The 12,417-nt window shown below is 45.6% G+C and overlaps 1 protein-coding gene across 3 annotated transcripts in view; it reads left to right on the top strand.

Annotated features, from left to right (window-relative positions):
* LOC142456729 (neuronal acetylcholine receptor subunit alpha-7) overlaps nt 1–12,417 on the top strand; it is a 106,237-nt gene that overhangs the window by 31,933 nt on the left and 61,887 nt on the right. For all 3 annotated transcript variants that reach the window (XM_075557961.1, XM_075557962.1, XM_075557963.1), the window contains one exon: nt 10,584–10,693. In XM_075557961.1, coding sequence (XP_075414076.1) covers nt 10,584–10,693 — 110 coding nt within the window. The remainder of the gene's footprint in view (nt 1–10,583; nt 10,694–12,417) is intronic.

Raw genomic sequence — 12,417 nt, 5'->3', positions numbered from 1 at the left:
AGCTCTGTGCTTTTCATTAGAATCTTGACCATTTGTCTCATTTTAAATTTTCCAACCTTCCTCTGCATATTTTCTAATTTGTGTGCCCTGATGTTAATTATGGGGTGCTCGGCTAAGGCGGGCCCCTGTTTTGGCAGTGGCTGTGAATTGGGTTGCTAAGGACAAGGTCACAGGTAACACCCACCGATGGCTGCAAGTGGAAGACGGGCCTTCTGCTTCTGTAGAGGTGCTGACTGATGGCCTCTGGCCTCCAACACCTAGTGGGGCGACTCTGCCTGTCCTTTCCGGTTGCTCTGAGTCAGCATTTACTCATTGCAGCGTGGCTGGTTGCTTTTGCCTGGTGAAGCAGATCATGCACTCAGTGGCCAGCTGTAAAGGTCAGAGTTGGAGTCCACTGAGAAGCCCCTCAGATGGCGATCCACTTCTGAAAAGTCATCAGGTGAAAACCCTGCAGAGCACGCTCTTTTTTCTTCTTCTTTTTAATTTTAATTTTTTAAAAATTTTTATTGAGAGAGTAAGAAAGTGACTGAGTGAGTTAGTGAGTAACTGAGTGACTGAGTGAGTGAAAGAGTGAATGAGTGAGTGAGTGTGTGAGAGTGAGTGAGTGAGAGAGTAAGAGAGTGAGTGAGTGAGTGAGTGAAAGTGAGTGAATGAGTGAGTGAGTGAATGAGTGAGTAAATGAGTGAGTGAGTGAGAGTGAGTGAGACAGTGAGTGAGTGAGTGAGTGAGTGAGTGAGAGTGAGTGAGAGTGAGTGAGTGAGTGAGTGAGAAAGTGAGTGAGTGAGAGAGAGTGAGTGAGTGAAAGTGAGTGAATGAGTGAGTGAGTGAATGAGTGAGTAAATGAGTGAGTGAGTGAGAGTGAGTGAGTGAGTGAGTGAGACAGTGAGTGAGTGAGTGAGTGAGTGAGTGAGTGAGTGAGTGAGTGAGAGAGAGTGAGTGAGAGTGAGTGAGTGAGTGAGTGAGTGAGAGAGTGAGTGAGAAAGTGAGTGAGTGAGAGAGTGAGTGAGAGAGAGTAAGTGAGTGAGAGAGTGAGTGAGAGAGAAGGAGAGTGAGTGAGAGAGTGAGTGAGAAAGTGAGTGGGTGAGAGAGTAAGCGAATGAGAGAGTAAGCGAGTAAGTGAGAGAGTGAGTGAGAGAGTGAGTGAGAGAGTGAGTGAGTCTCTTTTATTTTTTAAGAAAACACTTCATAGGACAGTATGAATCTCAAGGCAGTGGTGTGTACAACACAACAGACTGGTTAATGCTCTTTACCCTCATCCTCTCCATCTGCACTATCTGCTCCAGCCTCCTCATAATTCTTATCCAGGGCAGCCATGTCCTCACAGGCCTCAGAGAACTCTCCTTCCTCCATCCCCGCACACCACAGGCTTCATGTACGTCAGTTCATACTCATGGTCCAGGTGGACCTGGGCCTCAGCCACGGCTGTAGTGTTGCTCAGGATGCACACCACTCGCTGCATCTTGACCAGGTCTCTACCAGGGACCCAGTGGGAGGTTGGTAATTAATGCCAACCTTGAAACCAATAAAACACCAATCCACAGACTGGATGCTGAACTTGGTCTTGATGGCGGCAGTGGGAGCATTGACATCTTTGGGAACCATATCACCACTGTACAACAGGCAACAAGGGCAACAGACCCTGTATTTACCATGTGAGGGCCACATTCCACCAGCTGGTTCGATGGCTCAAAGCAAGCATTGGTGATCTCTGCTGTAGTAAGCTGTTCATGGTAAGCTTTCTCAGCAGAGATGACAGGGAGTGGATGTGGGGGTAGGGCTCCAAATTGGTTTGGAAATCTGTCAGATCTATATTCAGGGCACCTTATTTGAGGGAAACAGTGAGGGAGGACGCAATCTGGCTAATTAGGCGGTTAAGGTTGATACAGGTTGGGCACTCAATATCGAGGTTCCTGCGACAGATGTCATAGATGGTCTCATTGTCTACCATGAAGGCATTAGCCAAGTGGTCCAGGGTGGTGTGAGTGGTGAGGATGGGGTGTCCGGGCTCAACTACAGCTGTGGGCAGCTGAGGGGCGGGGTAGATGGAGAACTCCAGCTCGGACTTCTTGCCATAATCAACAAAGCCATAATCACCAGCAGGAATGTGAACCGGGAACCGGAGCCCCCGCGGAAGCTGTGGAAAACCAAGAAGCCCTGGAGGCCTGTGCACTGGTCGACCAGCTTTTGGATTCTGTCCAGGACGAGGTCCATGATCCCCGTGCCCATGGTGTAGTGCCCACGGTCATAGTTCTTGGCAGCATCCGCCTTGCCCGTGATGAGCTGCTCAGGGTGGAAGAGCTGGCAGTAGGTGCTATTGCAAACTTCATCAATGACCGGGGGTTCCAGGTCTACAAACACTGCCCTGGGCACATGCTTGCCAGTGCCTGTCTCACTGAAGAAGGTGTTGAAGGAGTCATTACCCTCCCCCACTGGCCATGGGGCAGGTTGCCACGTTCCAGACCGCAGAGCTCCCAGCAGGCATTGCCAATCTGACACCGGCCTGGCTGACGTGGATGGAGATACGCGCATGCACATTGAGGCTCACTAGGGCTTTGTGGGGCTAAAGAAAAAGAAAAGATGGCGACAGGAACCTCCCGCTGACAGACTACGGAGGAGTGTGGGGGAGAACAGTCCACAGTAGTTCTTTGGCACACATGGTTGGAGTCTAATTGACTGCAACTAATTCTTGAAAGTTTCAACAATGGAAGTAGTAGTATTCGCATCACAATTATTGGAATACAAACCACACGGAATTTTTTAGTATGGATTAGCCAGGAGGTTTGCATTTCAGACTACCAACTCGACAAATGGTACTTTGGTTAGTGAATGACTCCAAGCTCAAAGTTTCTACTAGAACAGCAAAATTCAAAAAAAAAAAATCCTGTTTGGTGTTCACAACATCGCTCAGCAATCAAATCAAAAATCGGACTTGAAAAAATGTGTACAGGCCAAGAGTCCCTCTCATGTCATGTCTGGTGGCGACACAAAGAGGTGGTGCCTCAGTTTAAGCTCCCCTCTCGCTAACACAACATACAGTGCTGTCTTAGTGCCTTAAAATACTCGTCATTGTGATTCTTATGCCTCCTTTGTGTAAAATAGCATAACCACGGCCCCAAAGAAAGTTCATGATACCCTGTCATCAAGTAAAGGATGACTCATAGAAGCCCCCGCGGGGTTTGGAGACTGTTTACTGGAGTAGAAAGCCTAGTCTTTCTCCTGTGGAGCTGCTGGGGGATTCAAACTGCCAACCATGCGATCACAGCCCAGTGGATGATCAATACACCAACAGGACTCCTGGGAGGAAAGCTAAGAGGAAAACTGTGAGAACCACAAGAGAGTTAAAGAAATCCTCATGAAATCTGAATCTGATTGCTGCTTGTCTGATTTGGCAGCCAAACACAGCACAGCAAGGTCGACGTGACAGAGCCCTGGTGGTGGAGCTGTGGGGGCTGGACTGCCTTCGGCATGGTAGGCAGGTCCAAACCACTAGCAGGTCGGTGAGGGAAAGACTGGGCCTTCTACAGGTACCCTATGACGTGTTAACATTACCTGTTAACAGGTAAAATCTCAAACCCGTTACCATTGAGTCGATTCGGACTCATAGCAACCACAAAGACAGTAGAACTGGTCTGTAGCCTTTCCTAGGCTGCCAGTCTTTAAATGGGTAGACTGCCTAGTTTTTCTCCACACAGCAACCAGTTGGTTTGAACGTCTGAAATTTAGGCTGGCAGCCCAACATGTAACCTGATGTGCTTTCTAGGAAAGGTATGTGGGTGCGCATGCCAGCATATGCACGCACGCTGATATTAAGTTGATCCTGACTCACAGTGACCCTACATAGAGTTTCCAAGGCTTTAAATCTTTATGGGGACAGCCTTACTTTTCTCCTGAGGGCTGGCTGGTGAGGTTGGAGCCTACGACCTTATGGTTCACACTCAATGCTTATCCAACAGTGTAAGCAGGAAAAGGTGCAGAGGGTGATCGCGAAGCGCTGGCACTTCTCTGTACCTGAACATAAATGCGCATGGGTTCAGGTGCCTGAACACACTAAGTTCTCTCTGTGCAGAGTCTGCCCGGTGCCTCGGTGCAAGGGGCCTGTGGTCACACAGAGAAGCAAGTTCTCTGAGAGGATAGTCCATTGTTCCTAGTCCTTGATTTTTTTATGGATAATTTTCCTTAGTTGCTTTTAGGAAACCTTGCTGAATCCTGTGCAGAGGGTGGGGGGGTGGGGGTGGGGCAGGGAGCTCTATGAGATCTTTGCTTCAGAGAGCCTTGCCCAGGTTCAGGCCACACACCCAGCCCACTCAGCAGTGCGAGATTCCGCCATCTGCCCTGGCTTCCCCACTGTGTGTGGCTCTCTCCACCTTGGGCTTTTATAAAATGGAGGATCCCTGTTTCACAGACAACCATCATTCTCCGAATACCTCGAAAGATCGTGTTTATTTGAGCAACCGCTAACACATGATTTCATTTCATTCCTACAACAGTGGTTTTCTTTCCACTCCCCCCCCCCTTTTTTTTAAGGTTGAGGGTCTCTTTTTTAATCATCTTATTAGGGGCTCATAAAACTCTTCTCACAATCCATACATCCATCAATTGTGTAAAGCACATTTGTACATTTGTTGCCATCATCATTCTCAAAACATTTGTTTTCTACTTGAGCCCCTGCCATCAGCTCCTCATTTTCCCCTCCCTCCCTGCTCCCCCTCCCACATGAACTCTTGATAATTATAAATTATTATTTTGTCATATCTTACACTGTCTGACATCTCCCTTCACACACTTTTCTATTGTACTTCCCCCAGGGAGGAGGTAATATGTAGATCCCTGTAATCAGTTCCCCCACCCTCCCTCCCATTATCGCCACTCTTACCATTGGTCCTGAAGGGATCATCCACCCTGGATTCCCTGTGTTTCCAGTTCCTATCTGTACCAGTGTACGTTTGCTGTTCTAGCCAGATTTGTAAGCTAGAATTGGGATCATGATGGGGGGGGGGGGAGTAGAGGGGAGGAAGCATTTAGGAACTAGAGGAAAGTTGTATGTTTCACCGTTACTACACTGCACCCTGACTGGCTCACCTTCTCCTGCGACCCTTCCCTAGGGGATGTTCAATTGCCTGCAGATGGGCTTTGAGTCTCCACTTCGCACTCCCCCTCATTCATAATGATATGATTTTTTTGTTCTGATGATGCCTGATACCTGATCCCTTCGACACCTCATGATCACACAGTGCTTCTGCCATGTGGGCTTTGTTGCTTCTGAGTTAGATGTCTGCTTGTTTACCTTCAAGCCTTTAAGATCCTAGATGCTATATCTTTTGATAGCCGGGTACCATCAGCTTTTTCTGCCACACTTGCTTATTCATCCATTTGTCTTCAGTGATCATATCAGAGAGGTGAGCACACAATGATAAGGTTTTTTGTTCTTTGATGCCTGATAAATGATCCCTTCAGCACCTCATGATCACACAGGCTGGTGTGCTTCCTCCTTATGGACTTCGTTGCTTCTGAGTTAGATGTCCACTTGTTTACCTTCCATCCTTTAAGACCCCAGATGCTTTATCTTTTGATAGCTGTGCTCCATCAGCTTTCATCCCCACATTTGTTTATCTTCAGCAATTGTGTCAGGAAGGTGAGCATCATGGAATGCCAGTTTAATAGAACAAAGTATTCTTGCATTACTTGAGGGAATACTTGAGTGGGGGCCCAATGCCCATCTGCTACCTTAATACTAAACCTATAAATATATGCACATAGACCTATGTCTCCATCCTCATATATAAATATATTTACATATGTACATGCTTTTATTTCGACCTCTATAAATGCCCTTTGCCTCCTAGCTCTTTCCTCTATTTCCTTTGACTTTCCTCTTGTCTCACTACCATGCTCAGCCTTCATTTGTGTTTCAGTAATTCCTCTTGGTTACATTACCTTTGATCATGCCCTACCAGGCCTCCTACACCCTCCTCACCTCCGATTTGGATCACTTGTTCCCTTGTCCCAGGCTTTGTTAACACTACTTCCTTTCCCCCCACCTCCCCCTCTCCCATGTCCCCCAAGAACTGTCAGTCCTGTTATTTTCCTCTCCAGATTGTTCATACAGCCTATTTTATTTAGACAGACCTGCAGAATAATAACATGCACAAAAACAAGATAGCATAAAACCAAACAGCGAAAGAAAAGAAAATAACAACAACAACAAAAGCCAATGACAAAAAAACAAAACAAAACCAACAACAACAAAAAAGAAAAGCCCGTAGTTAGTTCAAGGACTGTTTGTTGGCCTTTAGGAGTGTTTTCCGGTCAAGTCTAATGGGGTGCCAAGACCCGGCCCCAGAGTCTATTTTTGGTATTCCCTGGGGACTTCATTGCTCTGTTCCCCTTACTGTTCTATTGCACGCCCTTAGTGTTTTGCCTCGGTGTGGTAGCATCAGATCGAGCCCAATTCCCACATTGTGTCTCCAGTATTGTCCCCTGTAGGGGTATGGGTCAGTGAGGGGTGTCGTGTCTCATAATGGGGCTGGCCATATGGCCTTCTCTGTGAATTGGCTGCTCTGCATGGGAATATCGTCCTCAAGGTGATGTGCTCCATTCTTTTTCCCTCCCGCTTCATTTTCTCCAGTGTGCTCTAATCAGACATGTCCCTCTCCCTGAGCTACAGCTTCCATGCTGTCCTCGGAAATAAACTCTTCTAGGGGGAGGGGCAGGTGTCCATGTGGTTGGGATTGGGGTTGGCCCCTTAGACCTCTCCACTGGCTCCCTACTCCATGCTGATATGCTGGCATGTTGCATTTACATCTTGGAGCCCTGGGGTGAAGTCTGGTTCCTCGTTCCCTGTGGAGATATAAACAATACCCTCCCCTTGGGTGGGTTAATGCCCTGTTCCCCCTCTACACATTTCTTTCCCACCCCCTCCTTTTTAGTTGTCTACATATGTATCACTGGATTTGGTCTGGCCCCTGCCATACTACCTGGTCCTCACCCCAGGAATGTTTGTATACAGTAGCTTTTTCCTTAGGCCCCTTTTGCATTTTTTTAAGCTTACCTCAGAGGACCCACTTGTCCTTTTGTGCTTGCCTTACTTCACTTAGCATGATTTCCTCCAGTTCTTCTCATGCAGTGATGTGCTTCATACGTTCATCACTGATTTTTTGTGATGCGTAGTACTCCATTGTATGTATGTACCACAGTTTTTTAATCCACTCATCAGTTGATGGAAATTTGGGTTGTTTCCAACTCCTTGCAATTGTGAACTGTGCTGCAATGAACATTGGAGCACAGATGTCTGGTTTTGGTTTGTTTCTTGCCTCTTCTGGGTATGTGCCCAGTAAAGGGACCACTGGGTCGTATGGTGACTCAATTTCCATCTGTTTTAGATATCGCCAGATCGATTTCCATAGTGACTGTACATACCTACAGGTTCACCAGCAGTGGATGAGAATTCCTGTCTCCCCACAGCCCCTCCAACACTTGTTGCTTTCTGATTTTTTTTGAATCTTTGAGGGTGTTCGGTGGTATCTCGTTGTTTTAATTTGCATTTCTCTTATGGCTAAAGATTGGGAACATTTTCTCATATGTTTACTGGCCATTCAGATTTCTGCCCCTGTGAAACTTCTGTTTGGGTCCTTTGCCCACCTCCTCAGTGGGCAATTAGTTTTTTTTTTCTTTTTGGAAGCTAGCTGAGTATTGTAGATTTTAGTAATCAGACCATTGTCTGATGTGTCATTGCTAAAAGTGTTTTCTCAGTGCGTGGACTCTCTTATTATTCTCTTGGTGAATTCTTTTGATGTACACAGGTGTTTTATCTTCAGTATATCCCACTTGTCAATTTGTGCCTCCTCTGTGCTTGTGTCCTGGAAGGTCCATTTTGATTACATTGAGTTCCCTTTGCATGGTATCTTTACCTCAAGATCCTTAACTTAACCACATCTACAAAGTTCCTATTTTCAAACAAGAGCATGTTTACAAATATCAGGGCTTAGGGTTTCAGCACAGCTTCGTAGGGGTTAGGGATAATTTTACATATAACACTGAACTTATTCAATGCCTGTAGTACTTGCCACATGGCTCCCACAGCTGAGGATAAGCATGAATCATAAAACAGAATGAGATGCAATTTTACTGGGGAAGCATCACACAGTTCTGCTCAACCACGGCCCTGCTGGTGCCTTCTCTCTTTCCTCCCTGTCATCTCAGCAGGCAGAGGGAGGCAGCTTTTGCTGCCATGCCCACCTTCATGGGCAGTTCTGAATGATAGCAAAGGGGGAATTGACAGGCTCAGCTACTTGAACCAGAGAAATAGCCAGGGTGATTTAAGATCCTGTTCAAGTTGGCATGGAAGGGCATTCTAGCCAGCACTCAGGAGTGATGGGGCAGGGAGACTAGCAAACCATGCACAGCGAGTAGGCTGAACCAAACACATCTGGCTGGTCCCATGCCTTCCTTGACAACAGACTTTGAGTTAGACTGATTTTTCCTTGGTGCTGTCACCCAATGCCCTGGCCTCACCAGGTAAGAACTCAATTCCAGATGCCCAGCGATAGTTCACCACATTATATATTAACACTCTCTCACTATTAGAGGACTATGGCCTTAAAATTATGTTAATCACCCAAAGAGCCTTCTTGTCGATGTCAGATATTCCCAGGACAGCCTCTTTGAAAGGTACTCGTTTGCCTAAGAGAACTGTTATGTGGGATCCAGCCCCACAGCCGGATGGGTCCTAAGGGATGCTTGTGTAATTGAAGGGAAAAAATTAAAAAGACAGACAAGAGTTTTGGGTGCTACCTCTGAAGTGGCATCAGGGGAACCAGGTCTGAGCAGAGTGAAAGAATGTATTCTTACATCAACTTTTACAATCTCGGGCATGCAAGCCATGGTAGGCAAATACACAATAGGAAGGGGTTGGATTAGAGGCATGCATGTAACAGGAGGGGGATGCAAGAGGGTTATGGGCCCAATAGAAAGGGGAGGTACATGTGACAGAAAGATACATACACAAGGTGGGCGGGCTCTAGAGTTAAGATGGCTACCTAACCTTAGTCATCTCTGAGCTGCCTTGACCTTGAGTGTCTCAAGGGGAATAATCTATGATCCTTTATCAGAAGGGGGTGGGCCCAACTAAGGATGAGACAGGCAATAGGGTGTGATTGCTCTCAACCTTCAGGCAAGTATCCTTCAAGCAGTTGACCTTCAAGAGTACATAGTAGCAACCATGTGCTTACAAGCACCTTAAGATTGGCATTAGTGGAGGGGGGGAGGGCGGGTACAAAAAATTGGCATTAGTATGGGGGACATAATGGGGAATAACTTTTACTTAGGCGAATGTGACTGGAACGCATCTCCAACCTAGAAACACGAAGGTCTCCCTCTCCAGGGGGCTTGGACTCACACAGACTTTACCATATGAGTGTAGAGAATTTGTCTGCATCCACTCTCTCCCCGGTCTATTTCCCACACTACTACATGCCAGTGACATGTCCTTTGACCTCTGGTTTCCAGTTTCACTAGCCCTAGGCCCATTACCAGAAAGCTACAATTCTTAAATCTATAGATCTCTGAAAATTAAAGTTTTTGTCTTTTTCTAATCACCTTTATTGTTGCCTCTGTACTTTTATCTCAAACTTCTTCGATGTAATGTCACACTGTTATTGGTGTGTAATGGGTATTTGAGGCATACATTTGTCTCAGTTAGCATACATATGCATGTTCTCCTGCAGAGACTCACAAAACCCATAGCAGTTGTTCCACCCTGTCAAATAGGGTCATTTCGAGTCGGAATCAACTGGATGGTAGAATGTGGCTTCTTGAGTTTGGCCTGTGGACCAGTGGAAATGGTGCATTACACACCTTTCCACAGCTGAGAAATGTTTAGTTCCAGTGCACAGGTGAAACCTGGGGAGACAGAATGCATGTCCCTGAGTCGTGCATGCCTTTGGTGCACTGACTTATTAACAAGTAATCACCAAGTGAATACTGACTCCTGGTGATCCCTGTGCGTCAGAGTAGGACTGTACTTCAGTGTTTTCAATGGATCACTTTTGGGAAGTAGACCACTGGGCCTTTCTTTTCAGGCCCCTCTTGGTAGATGCATATACTCAGCCTTTGGTTTAGAAGCTGAGTGCTTTAGCTAGTTCCTTTACCTCTTCCATTCACGCTGAATTGTAGGAGCTATGAAGTGCAAGCCTCAAAACCCGGAGGACGTTGCTGGGCAATACCAGTAATACACAGCTGAGAGTCCGGTTGCCTTCTGAACTGTCTCAGCAGATATGTCAGCCAGGCAAAGGCTAGTGAGCGTGGTCCTGTGAGGGAGGACTGGAGCATGAGTATTTAGCTGATACGGTTTGTTCCAAAGAGATGCATTTGCACTTGTGGTTCTATGCTTATGTGATTGTTAATGTTACTCACAAGCATAGATGTATTATAACTCCCAGTTTCCTTCTGTTTTATAGAAAACAGCTCAAGTATGTAAATAAATGTCTGAAATTCTTTGGAGTTTGGATTTAACTAATAATATCTTTAAATAAATATTAAAGGCAAGGAAATAAAGCTCCACTAACACTTTTGTCCGTATGTGTCAGTCTTGGACAGATTACTATTTGCAATGGAATATGTCAGAGTATCCAGGTGTGAAGACTGTCCGTTTCCCAGATGGTCAAATTTGGAAACCAGATATTCTTCTCTATAATAGGTAAGCACATTGAACAAAAAGAAAAGTAATTTCAGATGTGTGTGTGTTTAGCAATCAAGAGCATTTGAGTGTTTTCCTGACATGTTAGGTAAGTTATCCATTAATTGACACTATTGTTCCTGTGAGGTTTTCTAAATAGTCAGGTCTTTGAGAAGCAGTGAAATAGAGCTTATTCTACAGCAGTGGTTCTCAACCCCCCTAATGCTGCGACCCTTTAATACGGGTCTTCATGTTGTGGTGACCCTCAACCATAAAATTATTTTTGCTGCTGTTCATAACTGTAATTTTGCTATTGTTATGAATCAGATGACCCCTCTGAAAGGGTCATTTGACCCCCAAGGGGTTGGGATCCACAGGTTGAGAACCGCTGCTCTACAGTGTTTTCCATCCCAGATGTGGGCTTTTCCCACCTGCTTTGCTGCCTGCGACTGCCACATCTGCAATGTGTGTACTGAGTGCATGTCGCTATTTCTACTTACATTGACACTGGAACTGTACCTGAATGGGGCAGGGGTGCACACCCTGAATGTAAGCTAGTAAGATCAACAGCAGGAGTAGTTGCTGGCCATTGAGGTGTTCTGCTGGAGTCTTCTGTGGGGCCAGTGACTCATTTGATTCAGAGCCTTGTGTCTGGGTAGAGTTCTGCAGTGAAGACAGACGAGTGAGGATTGCCTTCCTCAGCTGCACGTGCAAGTTTGTAATGCAGATTGTCTACTTGACAGAAGGAAGGTAGATATTCGGACAATTCTTCTTTTGAAGTAAAAGAATAAGATATTAATCATGAGGCCAAGGCAATCTAATATGCAGGCAAGAGACCTAAAAGGCAGTTAGCCAGGCAAAGTAGGTTTCTAAAAACGGTGAGTATCTTTAGTAAACTCTGTGTGTCAAATATGGGAATTCAGAACATCTCCTCTCAATGAGGTCTAAAATATAATAAACCAGTCGCTGGCGAGTCAACTCTAACTCAGGAATTTCCTGTGTGCTTATATCAAAGTAGAAACATGCTCCATTGTTTTTAATGGCTGATTATCTCAGTATTTTGTAGATACCAACTTGCCAGAAACTTCTTCTGCGTTGCCTCTGGGTACACTAATCTTTTGACTAAGAGTCAGTGAATTAATTATTGACACAACCCAAGAACTCCATGAAATATAATAATGAACATACAAAAGAAAGTTATTTTCTAATGGTGATTGTCTTTGGCTCACCCAGAGGAGAGAAATACGCCTTCCTGGTTCATGAAACAGTGTTATAGGCCTTACAGTGGTTACCGCTGGACGACTCGATACCTTTGCCCTACACTGGCTAATTCCAGAAGGCTGGGTAATTTAATTTCTTGTACTGACTCCTAGCTCTTTGCTCCTGGTGGTCATATTTCTCTTGAATAATTTGTCCTCTCTCCAGAAGGATTTTATTTTTAAAATTTTTGCCACTCATCCTTAAATTACATCACACAACCAACTTTTGAGAAATGATGGCTAAACTGAAAGTGAGAGGTTTCAGAGTGGGCATGAAGAGGAGTTGGTGTAATGAGTCATCGAGTTTGTTCTGACTATGAGACATCTTCTATACGTCAGAGCAAAACCCTGTCTGGTACTGTGCCAGCCTCCCAGTTGATATGGTGGTAGACCCCATTTGTTACAAGCACTGAGCCAGTCCATCATGCCTTCTGCTTCATTTGCTGCCCTTCTACTTTACCAAGCACGATGTTCTTTTTCGGGAAT

This window comes from Tenrec ecaudatus, chromosome 9 (assembly GCF_050624435.1).
Source record: "Tenrec ecaudatus isolate mTenEca1 chromosome 9, mTenEca1.hap1, whole genome shotgun sequence".
Lineage (NCBI taxonomy): Eukaryota > Metazoa > Chordata > Mammalia > Afrosoricida > Tenrecidae > Tenrec > Tenrec ecaudatus.
The sequence above is the reverse complement of the archived record's forward strand: the minus strand, read 5'-3'. Positions and strand labels throughout refer to the sequence as shown.